Source organism: Sclerotinia sclerotiorum, genomic scaffold, assembly GCF_000146945.2.
Source record: "Sclerotinia sclerotiorum 1980 UF-70 scaffold_7 genomic scaffold, whole genome shotgun sequence".
NCBI classification, from domain to species: domain Eukaryota; kingdom Fungi; phylum Ascomycota; class Leotiomycetes; order Helotiales; family Sclerotiniaceae; genus Sclerotinia; species Sclerotinia sclerotiorum.
In genome coordinates, this window is record NW_001820829.1 from 1,840,269 (window position 1) to 1,864,796 (window position 24,528).

At 41.9% G+C, this 24,528-nt stretch overlaps 8 protein-coding genes and 1 non-coding gene across 9 annotated transcripts; 3 read left to right on the forward strand and 6 right to left on the reverse strand.

Moving 5' to 3' along the window:
* Positions 1–729: 729 nt before the first annotated feature.
* SS1G_06282 (hypothetical protein) lies at positions 730–3,669 on the reverse strand (the record flags this gene model as incomplete). Its single annotated transcript, XM_001593310.1, has 3 exons — positions 730–1,318; positions 1,368–3,219; positions 3,531–3,669. 3 exons carry the CDS (start codon positions 3,667–3,669, stop codon positions 730–732), a joined length of 2,580 nt encoding a protein of 859 aa, XP_001593360.1.
* A 1,339-nt stretch (positions 3,670–5,008) lies between these two features.
* Positions 5,009–6,718, reverse strand: SS1G_06283 (hypothetical protein; the record flags this gene model as incomplete). Its single annotated transcript, XM_001593311.1, has 4 exons — positions 5,009–6,359; positions 6,408–6,441; positions 6,504–6,581; positions 6,637–6,718. 4 exons carry the CDS (start codon positions 6,716–6,718, stop codon positions 5,009–5,011), a joined length of 1,545 nt encoding a protein of 514 aa, XP_001593361.1.
* A 1,912-nt stretch (positions 6,719–8,630) lies between these two features.
* On the forward strand, positions 8,631–9,492 carry SS1G_06284 (peptidyl-prolyl cis-trans isomerase; the record flags this gene model as incomplete). Its single annotated transcript, XM_001593312.1, has 4 exons — positions 8,631–8,691; positions 8,914–9,083; positions 9,142–9,248; positions 9,309–9,492. 4 exons carry the CDS (start codon positions 8,631–8,633, stop codon positions 9,490–9,492), a joined length of 522 nt encoding a protein of 173 aa, XP_001593362.1.
* A 278-nt stretch (positions 9,493–9,770) lies between these two features.
* Positions 9,771–10,989, reverse strand: SS1G_06285 (hypothetical protein; the record flags this gene model as incomplete). The annotated part of the gene is made up of 2 exons (XM_001593313.1): positions 9,771–10,611; positions 10,718–10,989. 2 exons carry the CDS (start codon positions 10,987–10,989, stop codon positions 9,771–9,773), a joined length of 1,113 nt encoding a protein of 370 aa, XP_001593363.1.
* Positions 10,990–11,947: 958 nt separating this feature from the next.
* SS1G_06286 (hypothetical protein) lies at positions 11,948–14,173 on the forward strand (the record flags this gene model as incomplete). The annotated part of the gene is made up of 7 exons (XM_001593314.1): positions 11,948–12,115; positions 12,469–12,686; positions 13,084–13,210; positions 13,280–13,326; positions 13,397–13,498; positions 13,609–13,777; positions 13,883–14,173. The coding sequence occupies 7 exons, from the start codon at positions 11,948–11,950 to the stop codon at positions 14,171–14,173; spliced, it is 1,122 nt and encodes a 373-aa protein (XP_001593364.1).
* Positions 14,174–15,335: 1,162 nt separating this feature from the next.
* SS1G_14623 lies at positions 15,336–15,407 on the forward strand. The gene has a single exon. It is a non-coding gene; the product is annotated as a tRNA-Thr (tRNA).
* Positions 15,408–16,250: 843 nt separating this feature from the next.
* SS1G_06287 (hypothetical protein) lies at positions 16,251–17,414 on the reverse strand (the record flags this gene model as incomplete). Its single annotated transcript, XM_001593315.1, has 3 exons — positions 16,251–16,253; positions 16,304–16,941; positions 17,003–17,414. The coding sequence occupies 3 exons, from the start codon at positions 17,412–17,414 to the stop codon at positions 16,251–16,253; spliced, it is 1,053 nt and encodes a 350-aa protein (XP_001593365.1).
* Positions 17,415–18,020: 606 nt separating this feature from the next.
* On the reverse strand, positions 18,021–18,558 carry SS1G_06288 (predicted protein; the record flags this gene model as incomplete). The annotated part of the gene is made up of 2 exons (XM_001593316.1): positions 18,021–18,150; positions 18,491–18,558. 2 exons carry the CDS (start codon positions 18,556–18,558, stop codon positions 18,021–18,023), a joined length of 198 nt encoding a protein of 65 aa, XP_001593366.1.
* A 9-nt stretch (positions 18,559–18,567) lies between these two features.
* On the reverse strand, positions 18,568–18,941 carry SS1G_06289 (predicted protein; the record flags this gene model as incomplete). Its single annotated transcript, XM_001593317.1, has 2 exons — positions 18,568–18,803; positions 18,917–18,941. The coding sequence occupies 2 exons, from the start codon at positions 18,939–18,941 to the stop codon at positions 18,568–18,570; spliced, it is 261 nt and encodes an 86-aa protein (XP_001593367.1).
* Between the last annotated feature and the right edge of the window lie 5,587 nt (positions 18,942–24,528).

Here is a 24,528-nt window from a genome sequence, read left to right on the forward strand (position 1 = left end):
GTGACATGCCGAAGATTACGTATACAGAACTTACCTATTGTAGAGAATACGATTTTGGTTTTGGGGGAGGACTGAAGGTGGGGGTGGGGTGTAGGTTTGAATGGGCGCTTATTTTATATTGGGTTTGGGTGAGAGGTTTGAGGTTTGAGGTGGAGGTGGAGGTGGAGTTTGGGTTAGAGAGGTAGAGGTAATGTATTCTTGTGGAGTGGGATGGGATGGGTTGGGATGGGGTGGAGTAGACTATGGAGAAAGGATTTGTCACTGTGTATGTATGTATTTTTCTGGGTTAGAACTTACATTTGAGCTGAATAAGTGAGTATTTTCATTTACTGAGAAAAGTGTGAGACCCGCTCGCCCTCTCTCACCTAGATTTGTGAAATTCAGATTGGAACCATGGTAGAGAAATTGAGAGATGAGAACCGAGCGAAAGTAGACTTCAATGGTTGGTTATGACATGATTGTAATCGAGAAACTAAATAGATATTGTTCATAGATGAAGAAGAAGAACAAGAGGAAGTAGGAGTGCGTAAAAGATTCATCAAAAGCCTCGTAACCCAAATAATCCCAATTTCTACTGCGTATAGTAAAATCACTCCTCCGAAGCCGTCATACCTTCCAAAACCCAAAAAGAACCCTATAAAAAAACAAAAGAAGACCAAACCAAACCAACAAAAACCAAGAAACAAACCCCCAAAGAGTATACCAAAAGCAACCTCACACACCACCCCTCTAACACAAAAACCCCGTCCGACCCAAAGCCAGCAAACTCCATTTCGCATGAGCATGCCCCTCACCAAAAAGTTGCACCTGCCCCTCATAAGCGCGGGAATGCCAAGAAGCGGCCTCCGCCATCTCTCCTCTCCCTTCATAACACAACGCCAGCGAATTCATCGCCCACAATGTATCCGCATGCATACACCCATGAACTTGCATCCTCTGCTCGAGAACGCGTGTACGAACTTCAAATGCTTCGTCTACTCGTCCTAGTTGGGCAAGACAGCGCGCTGTGTCGGAGAGAGTCCAAATGGCGTGTGGATGGAGGGGTCCCAGGGTACGTACCATGGAGTTGTAGGCTTGAGTGTGCAAGACGAGTGCTTCTTGGGGGAGACAGGGGGTGCGGTGAGGAGAGCGGTAGCACCGTGCGAGTGCGTTTTGGGTCCAGATTATATGGTGGTCTGTGGGTGGGAAGAGGGGTTCTAGAGTACGCAGGGCGCGGAGATGAAGGGATTCGGCTTCGGAATGTTTTTGCAGGTGTCGACACACGCGGCCGAGTTCGTTGATGGTGATTATTATGTCGAGGTGGTCGTGGGGGAGGAAACTAGAGAGATGGTTAGTGCATAGTAGATTTAGAGATGACTGAGATTTACCGGAGTTGTACGGCTAGAGCTTGACGCTGTATAGCTTCCGCGAGACGAAATCTTCCTTGCTGATCGTAGAGAATCCCAAGACTATTTAGTAGCCACGCCTTTGAGGCTTTTCCTGAATTGGTACCTCCAGTCTTTGTAATCTCTTCCTCGAAAACACGAACTCCCATATCTATTTGACCACTCATAGTATACAGCCTAGCCAAGTCTCGGATGATCATGGATCTCTCAAAGTTAGAGATAACGTTAATACTACCGGGTCCTCCTCGACGTTGTGATTGTATGAAATCGTCTAGACGAAACAAAGCTTTTTGAATATCCATCAAATCTTCCGCGGATTGTTTTCCAAGGATACCGGATTGGTTTGTCCAGGTTTGAACTAGTCTTTGAAGTTTTGCAATTCGATGCATGGGAAATGGTAGATCTTCTGATAATAATGATCTTGTAATCCAAGCCGATCTCCTAGTTTCGGATGCAACGAACTTTTCGTATTGTCGATGAAGTTTAAAGTCGTACACAGATAATGATAGATGATAGCACCAATTTTCCGTAGCATATTTTGCTAAAGGATATTGCTGTGAGTTTAGATTAATCGATTCGGCGATCCCAGATTTGCTTAGGTACGTCAATGTTGCTTGGGCTAGCCCAAGATGCGAGTATTTCTCTTCGAGAAGAAAGCCAGCTGCTTGAGGCGACAACAAGATGGAATTCGAGCGATCGTGAAGATATTCGTAGACTGATAAATGCCCAAGGTTAAACGTGTCGGATTCGGGTCTATACTCAACCAAAGGACAACAAACTTCTAGCACCGAGTCCTTGGAAGGCGCAATATTTCCATCAAAAATCGTCCTTTCTTCGTCCCAAGATAAAGCACACTGTAATTCAAGCCAGTTGAGAGGCCTTGAAGTTCTACATACCCAATGGAAAATGCGACGTGCCAAAGATTGATTTGCAAATGGTTTTGATGCTAAGCGTTCCAGAATTTGTCCGTACACATTGTAAATTCCGGTAGGAAGTTTGTCCAGTGAAGATAGCATATCCTGAGTATTAAATGTTGCTTGCAATGTTTCCATTCCAAGTCGTGCGAATAGAAACATGCCTGCCGCCTTTTGGGATAGCACATTATACACATACTGTTTTAAGTGAGATTCTGTACAAGGAAGAGTCTCAATTGCCTCTCTTAAATACTGTTCAATATCTGACTGAACAGCATTCGTATTGATGTGGACAGAAGGGAAAATGCCCAATTCTTTGCGCAAGGGAAGAATATCTCGTGAGAAGAATAAAAGGCGGATAGAGTTGCGATCTTGGGAAATACCATTCAGCAGGCGCAAAATACCTAGCATATCTTCGGATTCACATTCGTCAAGTCCATCTATGACGATGTTAAGTGCTGGTAAGGCACGAAGCACTTCTGCGAGCAATTCCGGGATCCTGTCGGCAACGGAGATGCGACATCGTCCGTATCTTTCAGCGAAGAGATATGCAGATATTAATGCCTGTGGAATACTGGTTGCGTGTGCTGTGATTTGACCTAAAAGGCTGATATATATGGATTCCTGGGATTGTTTTAACTTGTCTGTTGAGCTGCAGTGAAAGTATATTGTGGGAATGGAGCCATAATAATCCTGTAAATACTGAATAGCGGTGGCACTGAGAATCGTTTTCCCACACCCTGGAGAGCCATAGCACCACAGTACCGAATCTGACAGCCCGTTCAGCCAATTTTGAAAGCTTGTGTCAGTAAGAAGCCATTGACCTGTATTTGAGGATCTCTTGGCACAAGCTTGATGTAAACTCTCATAATAATCACCTGGGTATAACCAAGTCATTACTTGTGTTCTGATATCTGCATCTGGATTATTCATCAGCATTAGCTTCGGTAGTTTTTGCGAATCATTTAGTCGGATTTACGAACCCTTGTTCTCTGGAAGGAAGGAAATCCCCATGATGACATTTTCACTTGCCTGTGGTTGCTTCACGGCACAAAATTCCATATACTGTTCATACGCGAGTGTAGCTTCCTGGGAAAATATTTTGACAGCCTTCGAAAGCCGTCGAACATACTTAGTAAACTCTGCATCAAGAGACTTTAGAACTGTGCGTTCAAGCTTAAATGCTTAAACTGGTCAGATAACGTAATTGCAGGAGTTGAAGGAGACCTACTGTCTTTGCATAACGCCGCGCGAACACTTCCCAAGAAAATAAGAATCTCGAAATATACGTCCGCCAGAGCTTTAGAAACTCGCGGATCGCTGCCAAATATAACTTCATAGTGAACGGGGATGTCCACGATACCGGCCATTTTCGATAGAATTTTCGAAACTAGCTTATAATAACGAATCGAGGTGCGTCCAATCTGGTTGTGTTTTAGCACAGATATTCAAAAAATTAGATTTTATGCTTACATACCTCTGTCAAAGTTTTTGTTGCACTCCACACTAAAGTAGATGGAGCTGGATAACATTGAATCATCATATCCACGGCAGGGCCGCAAATGGTAAGAAAGTCTATTAAAGGGGAGATTTTGCGACTGAAGGGTGGGCAGTTATTGTTTGGTGGATAATAATATTCAAGCAATTCGATTTCTTTCATGACATCTTCGACATTTGCACCCAAAAAGCAATTGCCTGTTGACTGTAGCTTATTGACATACTTTTGTAGCAGTGTGTCCACTGGCATATGCTTTGGCTCATCCCCAACATACATCTCTATCTTTTCTTCGTGCATGATCGGGTATAATGATATCAGAAAAGAAAAAAACGACGTCGTAGCATATGGTTTTTCTTGAATAAAATTATGTATCAAACCAGCAAACTCAACATTTATGAAACGTCATCACACCAACATGCGTTGACGACAACTTTCACAGGTGAAGTGAGTGCGTTCCAGACTGTACTCGTGATTGTCGGAGGCCAAGAATGTTGATTAGTCTTTTTTGCTTTGGCTGCTGAGTAAAGTAAGATCAATGAAGCACACTTAACCGGAAAGTGTGGATATATCGACAGCGCAACGCTTAATGCTGACTGTGAGGGTACAAATTAATTCCAAGGGCAAATTTCTTGTCGAGAAATTTCCTGATACTGCCTTCGAGCAAACTACAAACCCCAAAAAAGATTTCCCGCTAGATAATACATCCTGGAACTGACAGGATTAATGAAAATTGCAAACGGGTCCAGAAGTCGGTCCACTCCGGAATTTGGGGTCCAACTTACACCTCCCAGCATCTCCCGTAAGCTTAAACACGAGCACAGATACATACAAGCATTTGATCCCCCTTAAACTTCAGCTTGGAAACAATTCTCCGATGACAGTTTGAAAAATTAGCCTTTCTTAACCGCTGAGTAGTAATTCCAAATGTATACGCTGTGTTAAAAGTAACCCATGGAATGTAAGATCTTTTGCCTGACGGGAAGTTTTAATTCCATTTTCAATACACACTTGTATAACGAACAAAATATTTGTGATCAAAACTCTTATCTTCAACTGCAATTCGGGTTTTTGATGCAAAATGAAATTGAATAGAAATCTGACTAAATTTTATGCGCCCGAGTATCGTATCTAATAACGCCCATCCGCATACTTACTAACCATGTGTGTGTCCATCCGCAAAAATATGCCCATACAAACTCAAAATACATTCTTCAACCCAATAGATCATCTAATCCATTTCCTAGCTTTTGAGAAGATTGTGAAGTTTGTGAAGGAGCCGATCCAGCAGATGATGCCCCCCAAATACCTGCACTTGCTTTCTCCTTGGCCAATTGTCCTAATGCTGGGCCGGAAGTCGTGGGAGTGCTTGTCTTTTTGATACCAGCGCTGGCAGTAGACCACAGGGATCCGAAAGCATCTCCCCCAGATGACTTAGCAGATGTGGGCGACTTGATGGAGGATGCTGCCGACATAGGCTTAGATTGTGTGCTGGCGGCTTGAACCGACGTGAAATAATTTGGTTGTGTGCCTTGGTAACCTGTTTGAATTGGACGTGGCTGTTGAGCAATAGCAGGTGGAGAAAATGCAGAATAGTTGGCCGGTGTGTTGTTGGTGCTTGTTGCTGGTGAAATCGACGAGAAACCAACCATATCACTCAAGTTTGCTGCTTTTGGTGCCGATACTGGCTGAGGTGCGGCGTATTGTGTATTAACAGTGGTAGTAGCGGTGGGCTGTGAAATTGGAGAGAATGCAGCGGGGGCAGCCGGTTGTGCTGGAGTCGCAGATTGAAAATCATCAAAGTCATCATCATCGGCCAGACTATTTGATGCTGCAGGTGCAACCGCCGGGGTGGATACGGGTATTGGGTCATCGAAAGAGAACAAATCGACTTCCGGCTCCTTCTTCTTGGGGGGTTCGACTTTTTTTGTCGATCGCTCAGTTCCAGCCCTTTTGCGATTGGATGATGCTGAGGAGCTCTCGGCCTGTCTTCGCGACGATGAAGGAGCTGCACCCTCGTCATACTCATCATATTCCTCAAACTTGTCTCTGCGGCTGCTGCTTCCACCAAAATCCCCATGATTACCAGAATCTTGGAAATCGCTAGACTGACCCCCAAATCCGCCACCATCTCCATATACACCTCCACTATATCCACCATAACCACCTTGTTCCTCACTTCCAAATCCTCCATATCTACTGGAACTGGACATTCCACCACCTATTCCTGCTCCACCTTCTACTCCAGTATATTTATTTCGTGTTGCTCGTGCTTTCTTGCGCTCCGCCCGAATCCGGTCTACATCACTAAGTAATTCAGCCAGTTCCTTGGCTCTGTTTCTAACATTAACACCTTGATCTTTGCCATTCTGATCGATGAAATGAAATTGGCGTAGCATCTTGAGGAGCGTCAAATGGGATCGCGCATCATCAATGACACGCTCGGAGCCATTCTTGATTAAAAATTCGAGTAGTTGTAATCCTTTGTATATTTGTCTCCATTCTTCGGCAGCTTTCTCTGTGAATCTCTTATAAATCATCGGCATAATCTCATTAAGTAGTTGACTTGAACAAAATTAGTATGCTGACTGGGAATTGACGAGAATGACCTACTAGTTATATGTGCCATTCGCGATTTCCTGCATCACTGTAATAACGCATTAGGATTGACAGCCTAAACATTAAAGATAACCAGATGTTGCCACTAACATGAGGAACTAGCACCCCATGGCTCATTATTTGTCGCCTCTCTTACTTTGGCCTCCATTTCGGTATAATTCATCACAGCTATACATTATCAGTAAACCACCAAACCGGCCAGCTGTCTACACTGAGTCCTTACCATTTTGTACCTTTCTCACGCCAGCCTTCAAATCGTAGAGGGTCAAATTGGACGCAGCCTCCTTCAAACTGGCGAGATCCATGGCGACGGTTAGGTGGTAAAAAAGATGGATGATGTGAAATTGTAGACGCGGGGGAGATTATCTGGGTACTGATTGTATGGAGATGCAGGTGTCCCATGTGTTCAAGAAAGGCCGATCGCACACTAGGTTAGTCACTAGCCTCGATGTGAATGAGAAATCACGTGACAGAACCATTGACTTGACATTCTTAGGATTTCCCAGGAGGGGTCAAAGAAGTAGATTCGGATGGAGTAGGAAACGGTCTGGGTAACAGCACTTGGGTAGTTTCTTGGTATTTCGAGATTTTTATTGTGACCATCAAGATCTCTCGATCATACTGAGGGTTCTGAGCTCTGAGCTCCAGAATGGTTGTGGCAAAATCGCAGAAGCAATCAAACGGTGAAGAACCCCTGCTTCGAGAGAATCGAAGAAAAAAGAGAATGACTTGAGAATATACTGCCTGCGGAGGTTACTTTTTACTTCATAGGGATCATCTACAACGTTGTACAATCAAGTGGCAGTATTCGCCAATCTTCTCTTCCTTCCCAATCAATGGTATCTTTTACCGTGTCCCTTCATTGAGAGAATCCTTCACCAAGTCAAAGATACTCCGTAGGTACGTTGTTGAGAAACCCCGACCAAACCTGCAGGTCAAAGATCTGCAAGTCAACCATATTTTTCGTATTCCTTTGCGCGCTTTTGAATGATTGGAGCATCGGGTCATCGAGCTTTCCAAAGTAGCCCGCTTTGCCGTCTCTCGAGTCTGGGGGGGCTATACTATTTTTGCTTCCCCTCCACCGGAGTAAAGAATACATGAAGGCGTCATGTCAACTCAATCAAATGCGCGGCATCTCCTGATTGGATTTCCCGCAGAGGTACATTTCAAACGATCCTTCTAGACTGGGTAGGTTCAGATCACCGCCTTTCAGCAGCTGTAAAACACCAATGAATATGGATTAGATGATGATATCGTGCATCTGGAAAAGAGGCTATGAGAGGTTACCCTTTAGTCAAAGTTATGATACGTCCCTGGGACATTGACATGCAGTCCCCAAGAGACCTACCTAGTACTTAATGGGACTTGGGATTAACCTCGATGATTCCCCTTGAAATGTAATAATAGTTAGGTATGTAGAAAGAAAGAAGGGAAAAACAGAGATGGATCTAGAAAGAAAGCAGAGATATTCTTCCCTGAAAGAATATCTATTTGATTGATAAGTTTTATTTAAAATAGTCTCTATTTATATACCTGGTACTGTACTTGGTATTTACTTCTATTTATCTAATTAGTATTGTGTGTATTTATATCAAAATAAAAGTCCCTCGATCAATTCACTTATTATTGTACTGTACCTTCCTGGTACCACCACCTCCTATCCCTACCTCTGCTGAAAGCTTACCCTTACCAACCCCACCTGCATTTTACTTGTTTCTTTTCCCCTCCACCACTCCTTCCGATAGATTCCTTCTCTTTCCTTCTACTCAATTAACCAATCCTTTTTGCCCCAAAACCCGAAGAAGATCCTTTTTAATTTTGCTTTAGTATTAGTACGGTACGGTACGTATAGTGCGCTGCATACGCTCACTCTCACTTGCTCACCACCACCATTAATTAATTGTCTACCACCCTCACACAATCCTCCCACGCCTCACATTCACTTTTCAACACTGCCCCACCAGAAACACTAATTATCCAATCAGGAAGCTCTAAACCACTTCGCTAAAAATGTTATTCGTGCCCCGCACTGCTTCTGGCTTGAAAAGCACTTCGCTGCCCCTCCTTCGCAAGACCTTCATCAACAACTCTTTCAAATCCATCTCTTCAAGACAATTTCACGCTTCCAAATCCAACATGACTATTAGAACGTATGTCTTAGCATCAAAGACTCATCAAAGTAACTACATTGAAGCTAACAAATCATTAGTTTCTTCGATGTTACCTGAGAAAGGCCCAGTCCTTGACGCTTCCGGAAAGGCTACCTCCACCGTTCAAGGTAAGTGATTCAATCTTCATTTCATTAATCCATTCTGCATCAATTCTATCATAACCTCAATCGTTTTTCATCAAAATGTGGCACGGTGTGTCTCTTTTGAGCCCATTGAGCTTCTGTTAAGCTTCGAAAACACGTCTTTTGTTTATTTTGATTGTCGTCATCTCAGCCCCACCTTTTGACCCCTCTCTTAGTGTCTTAAGCTGACATCCTACTCCATCGCAGAACAATCTGGAAGAATCAACTTCACCCTCTACGACGATGTAGTCCCAAAGACCGCAGAGAACTTCCGTGCTCTTTGCACTGGTGAGAAGGGTTTCGGATACGAGGGTTCTGCCTTCCACCGCATCATCCCCCAATTCATGCTTCAAGGAGGTGACTTCACCCGTGGCAACGTACGTTACTATAATCGATGCAAATATTATACAAGACTCGAAACTAAAAACCATACAGGGTACCGGTGGAAAGTCAATCTACGGTGAGAAGTTCGCCGATGAGAACTTCGAGCGAAAGCACACCCGTCCAGGTCTCCTCTCCATGGCCAACGCTGGACCAAACACGTGAGCCTTAACCCCTTCTGCAAGACTTCATTTTAGTTCAATCAACTAACAACTATATAGCAACGGCTCCCAATTCTTCATCACCACCGTTGTCACCAGCTGGCTCGATGGTAAGCACGTCGTCTTCGGTGAAGTCGACGATGACTCCTTGAAGGTCGTCAAGGCTCTCGAGGCTACCGGATCCGGCAGTGGAAAGGTTCAATACAACAAAAAGCCAACCATTGTCAAGTCTGGTGTCCTTTAAATGCATTTTCTAGCGAGGGTATCGGTGAAAGGTGGTCTTTGAGCACGAAACCGGTCGGCAAATCTTCATTTATGATTAGCTATCTGGCGGATAAGTGACGAAAAGTAATGCAATGGATTTACTAAATTATTCTTCTGTCTTTTGAATGTGATGTCTGCTTTTGTGACTAGACACGTGAAACTTTTCTATATCCCGTCTGTGGTATCTTTCCTTAACTCCTAAGCCGGCCGTCGCTATGCTATGTAACAGAATCCTATCCCGAATATCCATCTTTGCCCCTAAATATTCAACCATGTCTGAAAATACTCGCAAGTACTTGGTCCTACGGGCCCACCTTCCTCGCAGAGATCAGCAACCGGACAGTGTCCACATGGAACATCCGTCAAAGCACTAGACGGGCCACCTTCCTGATCCTCCCTAAATCCTTTCCTTACAGCCCTATAGCAAACACCTTCCGGACCCGCAAGAACCTTCTCAATCTTATTATCGAAAATCAAAATCTCTAGCAATTGCTGAATGTCTTGAGCAGTCAGCGTCATGGCCGTAGCTCCGGAATTCTCAATGAAAGAGGTGAGTTCATTAAGGGTCGGATATCCTTGGTAGCCGGGTGGCATAGGTAATAATGCATCGTAATGTCTCCTGGCTCCATCCACAGCATCGTCTTCGGTGGTATCTTCAATTTTGACTCGGCCTCCTAAGGCTTTGTCTCTCAACGCTTTAGCTTCATCCGCAGACATCTTCCTCCCTACAACCTTTTTCGGCTTCTTCAAACTCGCCGAACTAGATTTGTAGAAAGATTTTCTGTGGATGTGATCAAATAAGATGTGCGAGATTTGCGTGATAAACTCCTCGTCTAGTTCATTATCGGTATACCATGCTCCACCAGTGGCTCGATCGGAAGGTTGCAGGCTGGATTTGATGTACATTTTCCGATTACGGTTTTCCACGGATTTCATCTCTGAAATCAAATGCTTCGTTTCGAGGTGCTTAAGGGCGGTACGGAAAACGGCATCGTGGAGGTTAGACCTCGCCTTAATGGTTTTGGTCCATATTCCCTCTTCGGCGGCTTCGTCGATGAGCGCGTAGACAATTTCTTGCTCGGAGGAAAGACTGCGGTAACTATTGTTCGGGAATTCATTAGCACTGTCTACATATCATGCGCGGGTAAATCTGATTTGAGCTTTTCGCAACATTGAGCGCAAAGGGCAGAAAAAAAAGGTCCTACTTCTTGGCTTCCTCTTGAGTACGCAATTTCCATCCGATGCCCCTTTGCGAATCCTGAACCACCTTGAACAACTTATCATTTGTGAGCCCCTGGGTGACAGCCAGCAGTATGGACACATCATCATTAGGTAGGACATTGAGTTCGAACAGATCTTCTTGGAAAAAAGTAGGATTATCTTCGAAAGATTCAAAACACTCGTCATAGAGGACTTTTTTCAAGGCTGTGATTTTATCATCGGGCGCTGGCGCGCCGGTGCCTGCTCGTGAAGACATGATGACTTATAATTGTGCAGATTGGAAGCTGTAGGTAATGCTACCGGTGTTGACGTAACATTGAGAGATTCTCCAGGAAATCGGGTTTGGTGTGTAGTGGTGGAAATGTCGAAAGGTTGTTCGAGAGAGATAAATTATTATTTTACGCGAGGAGGGGCGAGGCTATGAGGAACGGCGCCTTGTCATGCAGCCAATACTTGGGCTAGATTAGTAAGCGAGTCTGGAGTCATTCGGCGAACTTCAAGAACTTCAATATCATTCAACATCCCTTCTTTTCCTTTTCTCTCTCCGGGGGTTGCTAGTTCTTGATAAGTTAAATTCTTGAACTGAACTTTCGTGTCCTCTGGGATATTCTCAGGATTCAACATAGACTGCTATATAGTAATCACATCGGCACTTTCATTATCCAAGTTTCAACATCTACCTAGGTATAAATGTGCCACATCCTTGAATAAACTATAGCTAGGTAGGTATACATACATGTATCTTAGAAGATGATGGGATGGCTCCAAGAAAGACGTGATAGAGGGGTTGTACCAATGGAATATGGCTGGAGATTCGAATGTTCAAGCAAGCTTGAGTCGCACAATGAAACTCCAATGATTAGGGAAGACCGAATCTGGCAATGAATTTTAAATGTTCGAGATTAGGTTGAGCGTTTAGGGGGCGGAAAGAATGTCGAATACAGGGAAGAAATTCTCTCTCGTGTCTGGGGCTAGGATAGTTTGTTCTTTGGCCTTCAATGTTGGGCTTGGGTTTTGATTTCGAAAGCGCAAGTTGTAAAAGGATTTTTGATTCCCGGTCGACATTGATGTTACTCAATGAATACTCGATTTCAGTCCAGCGTCCTCAGAGTTTATTGTTTGGAGTAAAATGAATTCATATGACAGGCCTATTGCAAGGAATGAACTGCATGGAAAGGTGCATTGAATTCGCGGCCAATAATCGGTTGGTCCTAATGCCCGTGTATGGAGCATTTCTAACCTCGTACCTAAATCGAAAAGCACTAGAACATATATCTTGTTTTTCATGTGGTGACACAAATTACCCATTTCTCTTTGGCAAACGCAGGACTTTGCCATCAGTATGTCTAGGAACCTTCCAAGGCAACAATGGCAATGATAAAGTAAGGGAAATCGTGAAGGCGGCAATCCAGGCTAGTTACCGTCACATCCATGGTGCAACAGCATATGCGCAATGAAAAGGCGATTGGAGATGCCATTACAGAGAGTGATGTTTCAAGATATCGGTTATTCGTGACCACTACATTGTATCTCCATAGACGTTTAGGAAAAGGGCATTTCTATTTGGCACTCACCATCTCTCGATAGCTGCAGAAACATCCCGTTAGTAATCATGGCCTAGACTGCATTGATCGAGCGCTTAAAGGAGGGTCGTTTCGCCATACTAACAAAGTCCCCTCCGAGACAGTAACTAATCTCAAGGGTCCCTTGGGGCTCAATTACTTCACATATCTAGGGGCCCTTGATAGATCTTATATTTGTGCACGGCTTGAGGGCTAGATCCAGGAAAGCATGGTCGATATCAGAGGATGCACGTCATTACTGGCCGAAGGAGGGGCTACCTCACGACCCTGACTTCAAGAATGTCAAAATTTCTTCACTCGGGTTCAAAGCAGACTGGGCAGAGACAAACGGTAATGAGCTTGATGTTAGCAACTTCGCACAATCTCTACTGTAGCCAGGTAGGAGAAGTCAACACTTGCCCAGAGATTCGCAGGAGTAATGTAGGATCTTCAAGATTGATCACAAATATTCTATTCATATTTTTCTTACACAAAACTTCTTTTTGTCCGCCATACCATGGGCAGCTTGGTCATCAAAAAGGTAAACTGAGGTTGCCGGAGTACTTTTCAACAAACTAACTAATCTAGATGTACCTACTGGTTATCAAAAGTTCAACCATGCATGATCTTGTTCAGCGAGTTGACACGATGTACCTTCTAGCCACTCCACATCGAGGTTCAAGGGCTTAATATACATTGGGCATTCACGATATTTCAGAAGATGATCAAATAGTGATCAGGGATGCAAAAATTTTAAGGCTCGTGTAAGTTGCTAATCTCGAGACCAGCATTCGATGGTTGGCAAAATCTTCCTCTGATGCACCTCCAGTATTCTGGCTGAGCAGGAATCCTGCATCAGGGAAATACGTTCTCGCTGGTCATGTTATCGACCATCTAGAGCAAAAAATCTTGCATGTTGCTACTTTTTCTTAAAAAGATGGAGTTGCTGTTAATTCAGTTGGCTACTTTCTACGTACCCTTCAGCACCAAATGGCACGATCCAATCCGGATCTTCATTACAAGTCGTCACAGTCAGGTTTTAGATAAGGGATATCTCAGGTTTGGTTAAAGTCTAATCAACTAATAAGTATTTGCTTCTAGGTACGATGGGGATATTAAATCATTCTTGCAAAATCATTTAGACGAACTTCCTCTGGGCACGCTTGAAAGACAGGAGGAGTTAACTGAGCGGATACTGGCTATGTCTTACCACACTTACATATGGAGAACATATGTCTGCTGTTAGGTCATCTACGGCCGGATAGCAATATAGATACTACATCAAGTCGAGTCAAATTTACTTTCGATCATAGTGAAAAAGTGAAGTTTCCCACATTTGGGACCAGAGATCAGTTTATTGCTTCCTCGGGAATATCCTCGAGACAGATTTGGGATTTCGAAACAGGAGGGACGAAGCGTTCATTCAAGCTCGGCTGTCGAATAATAGCCTTCCGATTTACCCCTGAAAACCATGGATTAATAGTAGCAACATCAGAGAATTTCATTTCATGGTTCTTTGTTCGAAGACAGAAAGATCGGATGTTTTGGAATGAAAATCACCATAATAGGACGAAAACGATCTATTAGCTGCTAGCCAATGTTCTTATCTCACCGGGCCTAAAGATTATAGCAATTAGCTCCAAGGCAGTTCCTGTATTCCTATTCGGCTTATACAACGAAGTTGAGTGTAGTGAGCTTGTTCAAGATCAAGGACTAATGAAAAGCCTTGGTGGTACTTACTATCACGCATCAGCCATGGCTTTCAATCCGAATCCTGATGTCAACCTACTAGTCGTCTATCATGGCTATGAAGAGCTTGTGGTATTTGATTCAAAAACAATTGAATTCAAGCACCGTACACCAGATGTACATGCCTAAGCATTGGCATGTTCAGTTGATGGAAGAACCTTAGCGATAGGTAGTTCTTTCGGGACTGTTCGATTCTATGGATTCGACGGCACGGAAGATGCGAATCTATCTCTGATATTGAACAAACACATACGATGAAGTTACCCGGTTGCCAGAGTTGCTGGGCAGAAGGAACTGAGGCACGGTAGATTGAGGCACGGGGAGCTGGTAAAGCTAGACAACTAGCCACTCGCAGCAGTCTGTCCAATACCTAAAATCTACCAAAGGTGTACGGGATGTACCACTAGAAACGATTAATATTATTTACTCTCTAGACACTCAGGATTCCCCTGTCCTCAGCGGGCGATAACTAATAGATATGAGGATATAGCAAACTACCGATCTGATATTCCAAATTCATCGACTCATATCCCCAGGAGTTCTAAGGTGATACGAGGATTTACACCAGGCCGCCCGCACGTGTCTAACTTCGAGTACATGATACTGCAAAGACCGAATAATAGGAGTGATTTTGCGACTTACGCTGGATGATGAAGGTAAATGTTGCGAGCTGAGGTTGATTAATGAAGATGTATTGTAACCTTCTTTATAAGTCTCGAGGTCACAAGCGAACAATACGGACAAATTGAGTGGTTCTAAAATGAAATTTTGATAAATCAAACCCACAAACACTGTATGTAAATCTCTGATACAGTAGGATATGTGATGGGAAAGATATCCAATATGGTATGATCAACTTAGATGTTTACTGATTCTCCTTTCCAGTAAGATCTAGACAACAGCATGCAAGCCTGGAGCCCTTCTCATCCTCACAATTTGATCTTCTGCACCGAAATTTTTATAAGTCGAAATGTCAACACACGCATGTAATGATCATCAAGAGCAGCAAAAGTGATCAACCCCAACAAACGCTCCCATCAAACGTTAACAACAGCGACCTCACTTCCTCGAAATCAAGATTAGAATTTAACAATAAATAATTCGTTCATCCAATTCAACCCAATTCAATTATCCACATATGACCTCAACATCAAACAAATCAACATCCTCCCCTGATATAGTGGATCCTCACAACAGAACACACATAATGCACATCCACATTCACATCCACATTTTCTTAGAATATAATTTACAAACACTCAGAGTATCTTCACCAATCAACAATAGTAACGCCCGTTTGGCTTAGCGGTAAAGCGCATCACTAGTAATGATGAGATCCTAGGTTCGATTCCTAGAACGGGCATTCAACAATACCAGTCCACCGATGTCTGATATTTGCTTTTTTGGCCATACACCAAAATACACATTTTTTTAGGTGATTGAATAACACAGGAAGTAAGTAGCCAAGCACTAAACTTTTATTTTTCAAGGCCATTTTTAGTGGATAGTTTGGTGGGTAGATAGATAAATTAGGGTTGTGGGGAGTAGTCCGAGCGGTAAAGATTTGTATGGATATATGGATTGTGGGTTTTCTGTATCGAGAATCATAACTTTCTTTGCCTTGGCCGTGAATTCAATGGATGTTTTACTTAAATCAATCATATCATTGCGGTATTCAGGCAGATTAATAACTACTGTCAGATTTAAAAAGACAGCAAAGGTAGTCAAATTCGTGAGTGTGGATTTATTTGTGTTAGGGATAATGTTGCGTCTATATTTCTAGCGATGGCTGGCATACAGTGAAGTACCTAGAAGTCAAGTCGATAGGAACTAATCGACTTTTACTGGACTTTTCTCCTTAGAAATTTTTGGAATTGTAGACGCTGAAATTTTGATGTAAAATAGTCTCGTGTTGTAGGTTTAGTATGGCAATGCAGCAAATTGTTGAGGTTAGATGTGATGTGGTTTGGCCAGACTATCAATTGTGGTTTTTGTAGTTGGATGAATACTTATTCACAGAGAGAAGACCAAATACACCTTGACACACGAAGGAATAGCTTCCCGAAACTTTACGAGCACTGGCTTTCTCTTGTGTGGAACAATAATTAAGAAGATTGAGGAATGCCAAAATATTATATTGTGGTATATTATTTCTTTTTATTAAAATTTCAGCTATTTTCTAGTATTTATCCAGAATAATATATATTTACTATGAATCAGTTAGCACTGGACATCAACAATTCAATAAATAAAACTCACCTCGGCATCAGCAATCTTAAGAACCGCCTTTCCAAAGTTCTTTCCTTGAAGCATACCAATTAATCCCTCTGGACTATTGTCGATACCTTCAGTAACAGACAAAGTAGCCTTGAAGCTTCCATCCGCCAACCACTTGGAAACATTCTCATCTCTGGCCTTAGCATGTAATGGGCCCATGTTAGCATCACCAACAATAAAACCTTTGAAAGTGAGTCTCTTTGCCACGATGTTCATCAAATTCTTGATAGGATATCTCTCGGCTTCAGTTTTGTTGTACTCGCTAATCATACCACAAGCGACGATTCTGCCAAAATCTTTCATGGCACTGATAGCCGCTTCTAATTGTTCTCCTCCGACATTCTCATAGTAGATATCGATTCCATCTGGTGCGAGGCGCTTGAGAGCATCTGCTGCTTTCTCGGTCTTGTAGTTGAAGCCTCCATCGAATTTCAAATCCTTGATGATGTAATCTAATTTGTCGTCAGATCCAACGGATCCGATAACCTTGAGACCTTCGTGCTTGGCAAGTTGTCCAACAAGTTGTCCAACAGCTCCCGAAGCGGAAGAGATGAAGATGGTTTCGCCTTTAACTGGCTTGCCAATTTCATAGAAAGAGGAGTAGGCGGTCAATCCGGGCACTGAAGAAAATGCATTAGTATATTTGTGCCAGTGGTTGTGATGGTGATTGAAGTAACTTACTGCCCAATGCTCCAAGGAAATGCTTTACGTCAAGGTTATGTGGGTTCTCAATTTTTGTTGCTCCATCTGCAAGCTGCTTTGGAAGAGCAGAGTACTCTTCAGTCCAGATGAAACCAACGATAAGGTCTCCTGGTTGAAATTTAGGGTTGTCGGACTTGATAACTTTGGCAACGGTGTTGTTGTTGATAGGTTGTCCCAGTGGAAATGCTGGAGAGTAAGACTTGACTTCCGCAGCCCTCATGCGTCCACGTTGATAAGGATCGAAAGAGGCATATAAGTTCTTGGTTGTGACACCTCCAGCTGGTGGTGCTTGCTCGAGGTCAAATTCGCGTGCCTCGACTACCAAGTCCTTTCCTGCAATAGGAAATCCTTGAGGAACTTGCTTGAAGATGAGACCTTTGTTTTGAACCATGTTTGCTGTTTTTATTTATTATATTCTTAATGTGGTAAAGTAAGATTGTTAAAAAAAGAAGTCGATAGAGTGTAGCAATGAGGAATTGTGTGGGATAAAGATATATAAACGTCAACAGTCTTTGTGATTGGAAATTCCTTGGATATGACGATTGCTTAGAAATGTCTTCTTCATCCAAGCTCAATCCATGATTCATTCTAGTAGACAACCACCTACCTTTCGGAGATACACTAGTATTCACATTCTTCTACCATTCGCTGCCCTTCAAGGGGAATCTTCTCCATTGAATCACCATCTCCGTCCCCGATTGCGTGAGTTTATGTATATTAGTAATATTTCTGTTAGAAGAATATGGAAACATCAGTATGTTTTTGTACACCTTACGCAAATCATACCGAGGTTGTCGGGGTTTAATACCACCGTTCGGAAAAAGACCCCGCCAAAGCCGCCACCTTGACAGTGAAGAATGAAAATGTTCCACATAAATACCACAGTATGTCTATTTGAGGATACAAATCCGTCTGCGTACGGTAGGAGTTAAGGTGAGTGGACCTATTCAAATTAGTTCAGACAGATTCATGCTTTGTGGCTCCAATAGAGAGCTGATCATGTTGCCCCTTCATCAGAGTTCTCACATCTAAAACGACGGACAACAAAACATGAGTGAGCACCTGGAAGGCTGAAATCGAAGTTTAGAGTGCTTACAATATCTATGGTCTCAACGGCGGATTTCCGCCTACATGCATGCATTAATTAGTACGGAGTACATGCATTGGCCCCGCTCCGGAAAATTTTGATATGCATGCCCCTCACTGTCTGATTTTTCTTCTGCTTTCCTCCAGATTCTGTGCAATGTCTACAGTTCTTGCATGACATAGCATTTTCCTCGAATTAGCGTCGGTAGTGAGAATAAGAGGGAGGACGCGACGGAGATGAAGTTGTTTTCGGTTGCATCCATGCGTGTTTGTCTGTTTTTTAAGGAGTACACGTGATCTGTACTTGACTTTCAAGGTAGTTTCTTTATTATTTCAGTAGCAACAGAATCTTCATTCATTGATGGTTTTTGTTTTATATACATTGAGCGCTTAGAGTTGTAGTTCCCCTGAGCGAGCTGACCAGTCCATGAACATATTCTGGAAGTCATCTTTCTTTATCAGACGAGAATATCACCACTTGAAGTCAAAATAGGAAGTTTAAAATCCTTTTCAAAGATCTGTTCAACCAGAACATTAAGTCCAGATACCACAAGATGTATTGGAGCTTTTTTACACTCTGTACAAGTACATGAGAATTCTTTTCCTGACCTCTCATGGCTTTTATTGCGGTCTTTTGGGACGAAGAGGAACTGTGGATTTGATGACCCTATGGGCTGAAAGCCAACAATGGTTTCTATAAGAACGTACAGAAAGAGCGAAGAAGCTTAGATACTCAAGGTCTCGGTTAGCTAAGGTGAGGCTATTCGAAAGATATCTATTGTTGCTAATAGATCAAATACTTTGTACTGTACGGCATTTTCCATGATGCCATGATCTTCTTCGTTGGTGTGAATATATTTCCTATCATGCATCTTTTCTAGACGTGCTTGAAAGATTCTCCTATCAAGCGAAAATAATCTCAATTTTGTTCTTGCTAGTATAGAAGGGCTTTACTACTAAATGTGCATATCTTACCGCCGACTCTGGCTACCATCAAACTTCATTCTGCAAATCAATCCTCATGGATAAAGCAGTGGCAGATCTAGCTTTTGCTATAGAGACGATCATGATAACTCGGTTTGACGCTGGGAATCTAATCGGTGTCCCCGTCTGTGGCTAGTCATTCAAATACTAGATGAGATGACGTGCTATCTAAGAGGCTGCTTCCAATCAGAACTTCAACTTTGACGGCTGTGTAAACTATTACAAGACTCTCTTTCATATCATTGTGACCAAAAGGGTGTTTATAGACCAGCAATTGTATTTAACTTAGAATCTACAGGTGAAGAGCACCTGTAGATGGGGATAGCTACTCTATATGTACACAAATGAATGGCCTAGCCGCAATGGCTAGGCAAAAAGAAGTCATATTTATCCCTCCAATGATCTTACTTTACCGATAACCATTAATACCTAGTACTTGTCCGGGTCTGATCCTCAGGTCACCTAAATCGTATACTAATCCCGAGTAATCGTATCATGTGTGGACATGGTTAATGTACCTGAGGTTTCTTATATAATAAGGGTGGGAGGAAAGCAGGGGTTTCCGTCACAATCATCAATTATTCCTCGATTACTAGTATATTCATCAAGAAGAATTTGAATAATTCTCTATATAGAACATATCCAACTCTCTTCTCTCCGAAACCCAAGGAGAATTGTATTATATTCTCTTAAATTTTATTAATTTATTTCATTCCTTCTTTTCCCTTCTCTTCAAGAAAACAATATGTATTTTCATCTCTCTACGAGGAAAAATATTATTAAAAATATTGTTAAAGTGAATGGTTCCTGCGTAGCACGTGCACAGGGCACTAGTCCTATTAGGACTAGATTGAGAAGCTCTCTGTAGGAGAGCTTCGCACTCCCATAGAACTTAGAAAAAGAGTGATTAATACACTAGACCAATATTACCTCAGTTCTGCCCTATCAGCTTCCCACTATTCCCTGTGTAAGGTCATTCCTTTTAACAAATATTATAATTTATTTTTAAATCCAATTTAAATTCAATTTTTTTTTCAGTTAATTTATATTTGGTTATTTTTGTTACGAGGTTTGCCGTCTAGATCACGTGGAAGTGCTCTAGGCTCTCGAAGTAGGTTTATAACTAGGCGTCAAGCAGGGACTTAAAGTAATGACAATAATGATATGCAATTCGTAACTAATAGTAGAGTATACTAAATGATTGATCTTGAGCACGAAGCTCTACAATAAGAAAACTCTTTCCAGTTATATAGACCTTCGTACTATGCATCCCACTGCCCTCTATCGTCCCATCAAGGTGGGAATATTTCCCACCATAGTGGGATTCCTAGGCTCGGTGGGAATCCTTGATCACGTGCTTTCGATCAGATTCGATGTCTATGCTTGCTTAGGGTGGGGAGACCATATAAGTCAATTGTCATATAGTTTTGTATGTGAATCTACTTGCTTTTCCACATGGTCCAAGCTCGTATAGACAGATCAGCTGTTACTTCGTAACAGCAATTTGCGTTCGCGGCACTTCCTCGTTCCATGCCAGAACAGAAGCCGCTCTGGGGTAGGTTTTCACTAGCGGCGTGCAATAAAATCATGTCTGGTGAAAATCCACTGCCTCTTACTCTAACTTCCATATCAAGCCCTCACTCAATACCGAAAATTGTTTTCATCCCATCCGCTCTACCACCACCAATTCTCACCCCGTCTACCCCGCTCCTTCCCTCTACAAAAACCCCGCCCATCAAAAAGGACCTTCTGATACATTCCATCAATTATCTCTATTCAGCAATATCAATAATATCTTCAACTTCCCTCTCCCCTTTCCTCTCTCCTCTCCCCATCAAAACCAATTCTTCTGATAGAAATTCAATCCCGTAGTCGTTTTTGAATATAGTCGATATAACTTTTATTTATATTCGATATAAGCCAGAAAGCTCAGTTACTTAGAATTCGAATATCCTCTGACAAAAACATTCTACTAAGCCCTGATATCAGTATATTAACAAACATCTCAACAACAACCTCCTCTTACTACAATCCACTCCACCCACATACTAAAATTCATCAATATCCATCTAAATAAACCCAACCCTTAACCTCTAATATATCCATCCATCCATCCATCCCAAATCTTCACACCTCACCTACTCCCGCCGAATAATCAATAATAAGTATATTTACACCTTTAGTATATTTAATATAGTCAATATACAATTTACTCTAAAAAAAAAAACCTCAAAAACAACCCCTTAAACCTACCTATACAAAAAAAATATCAGCCAAGTCAAACTCACACAACCACCACAAACTAAAATTCTCCCTCCCTCCATCTACATAAGATCTACATACATATAAAAAATCTACCTCACACACCAAGCCTCTAGAAATCTCTGAATATCTCCAGTCATCTGATCTGAGATCAACTCATCTAATCACTAAGAAATACATTCTTCCAAGCCAAAAGATTCCTAATTCCCAATTCCCAATTCCCAATTTCTCAAATGAATAATAACTCGATAACACAACAAAACGACTTAAGATCTTACCTTACCAGTCAGTTATTAGTACCAGGTAAGGTAAGGTTAAGTAAGAGTTTAATTATTACCTATATACAGAACTAGAACTAGAACTAATCTAATACCATAATCGATCGAAATCGGAGCCGGAAAAAACAATTTCTATTTCTGTTTCTATTTCTATTTCCCTCATTGGTCTTTAAGTAGAGTAGGATAGCGCGATCTTTGCGTCCGAAGTCTCCACGTGGGAGTTTAGATGTGGAAATACCCTACCTAGTTAGGTATCTATCGGGAGACTTGTGTTGTAGTGGCTTGGTTGGAGGTTTGTTTGTCTGTTTGTTATTTTGGTGATGGATGGAGATGGGATTAATTAGTTCGGCCTTGATTGTGATGTGGAGTGAAGGATGGATTTTTCATCACTAACTTATATGTTGGGATGGATGGTATTACTTATTACTTATTACTTATTAGTCTGGGTGAGAATTGCATAATATAATAAGCGCCCAGTAAGTAGTCTTACAGTTGGCAGTAATCTTACGGTTGGAAAGAAGGATGGGACGAACATAAGATTTGTCATGAATGAGCCTTTCAATTGTGATTGGTGGTTCCAAGGAGGAAATATCGATGAAGAGATGAAAGCGCAAATGTTTTTAGTTAGTAATAAAATATCGTGATTGATAAAGATGTGGAGTTTACTTCAGCTATTTGTCCAACTTTAAGGTCTCCAACTCTAAGGACAGCAAATTAACAAAAAAGACGAATCAAACTACTAAAAAATTGTCTTGAATTGAGCATTACCACACTCCGAATCAGACTACAGTCCTTGCCGTTTAAACCAAAAGGCACATATGTATATATATCCCACTTGTGATATCAGATGACAAATTTGCCAGTAGGTATTAATAGTACCTATATAAAATAATTCTACAAAGCCACTTGGAACGAGAATTAAAATAGCCAAGTAAGACGGGACACAAACAAAAATGCCATGAATTACCGATATGTCGGGAGGACAAACATCACATGTATGTAAGCTTCAATTTGACGTGGGATTTTCCCGCGTTTGATAGTGAAAACTTAACTGGATCAAAAACAAGAGTTTCATGTCGTTTGATCGTGATGAGTCAAGAAACGATTTTACCTGGTGATGCGATGGCACAGTTAAATCTTTGAAGGAGAGCCAGGCGTACTTTTCTCTTGCTCTAGAAATAGCATTTCTTAAGTTTCAACCCCCATCCCAACATTATACTTCCAAGATTGAGAGGATTAGGATTTGAAATATCGTGCCACTAGCTCCTCCAAGTCGCTGCCAAAAAACTCAAAGTTTTAAAGTGCAAGGTCCACAAAGTATCCTTCCTGTGCACATATATCGACATTTCGTCAATAAATGTTGCGAGGATGAGTTGATGATGTGGTTTGGCAGTTCGTGTTGTTTGTCTAGGACACACACGGATAACTTACGAACGATGCGCCGCAAAGCAACTGATTCGAATCCCAAAGATCATAGTTGAAACAGTCTTGCAGGATGAATTGCAAGGCGTAGGGGAGAATGCGATGTGCCGTTTTGATATGGAATTAATAAGGAATTTTACGAAGGAGTTGTGCACCCACAAGATGCGGTGCGATGAGTGGATTTTATGTAGAAGGATTTACCGTTTCGTTAGGTGGTTTGTGATGATGGATGTTTGATAGTATTCTTGATTATTATAGCTTTGTGCTAAGCCTTCGAATTGAACGATTTGAGTGTGTTGTCTTTCGACAGATATCCTTCTGACATCGTATCGCTCAAAGACATTTGTTTTCCTTCGATTGAGTATTAATACTGCACTCCGTACTGTGGTGGTACTCTGTGCCTCTGGATAAAGGCAACCAAGCAAGCTGCTTACATTAGCAAATCATCTACCTCTATTGAGTAACTTTTCGGACTGGTGGACTTATTAATGGAATAATGGAGAAAGTCAGTCGGGTAAGCAAATCCATCTACTCCGTCCTGCATACTCGTGGGGTAATCCTACTTAGCAAAAATATTCAATTTCGTTTCAGCTCCCCGGTTTTTGTCTTGAATCGAAACTTTGAAAGATTTACGGATTTTTCAGTATTTTTAAGCTTGAATTGAAACCATTGTAAAAAGATACGACCTTCCTGATTCCGAGGCTCAGCTTATCAAGGTAATATGGAAAGGAATTTGACAAGGGAGCTTTGATCGATCGCAACCTCGGCCTAAGAAAGATGGATCTTTGAATGAAAGTTCGGATACCCTTATGCAGGACAAAACCAATGTTGATTAGGATGTGTATTTTCCTCTGTGTGGGTATGAAGGTGGCTAGGCATCTAACCAATTCCTGAAGGTTGCCGTGTGAAGCGAGTGTGAAGAGAAGTACTCTAAATATACCTATGTGGGTTGGCTTATCTAGATCAAATATTCAAGAAAGGCAAGCAATCATGTGGCGCAGGACTCTGGTGTTGTTTGAATGTTCCATGGTACGGCAATGCATAAGTCATGCTTGTCAGCCAACCATCGTTGTATATCTTGACTAAAAATGAAAAGCTGCAGGTACATTGATATCATGTATATGATGTACTGGGCATGTATTGATTTGGCTGTATAGGGAAAGAGTGTGGTTGTGGTCTGTGATTGGCTGTTTGTGATGAAATTTATAGATTTCCCTCGCATGCTTTTACGAGGAATGGTTTCTTCAATGGTGTCCTGCCAATCATCTTCATAATCATCGTATTCCTTATATTCCTTGGATCTTGAATTGAACTTATTAAATTGCAACATTACCAACATTTCTCCATCCATGGTTGATTTCAAGGTGGATCCTATCGATGTGAACATGATGTTAGATTCCCAGAACCGGATAACTTATTACAGTCAGTCCTGTTCGAATTGATTGTCGTCTATTGCGAAAAATTGCAGAGAGT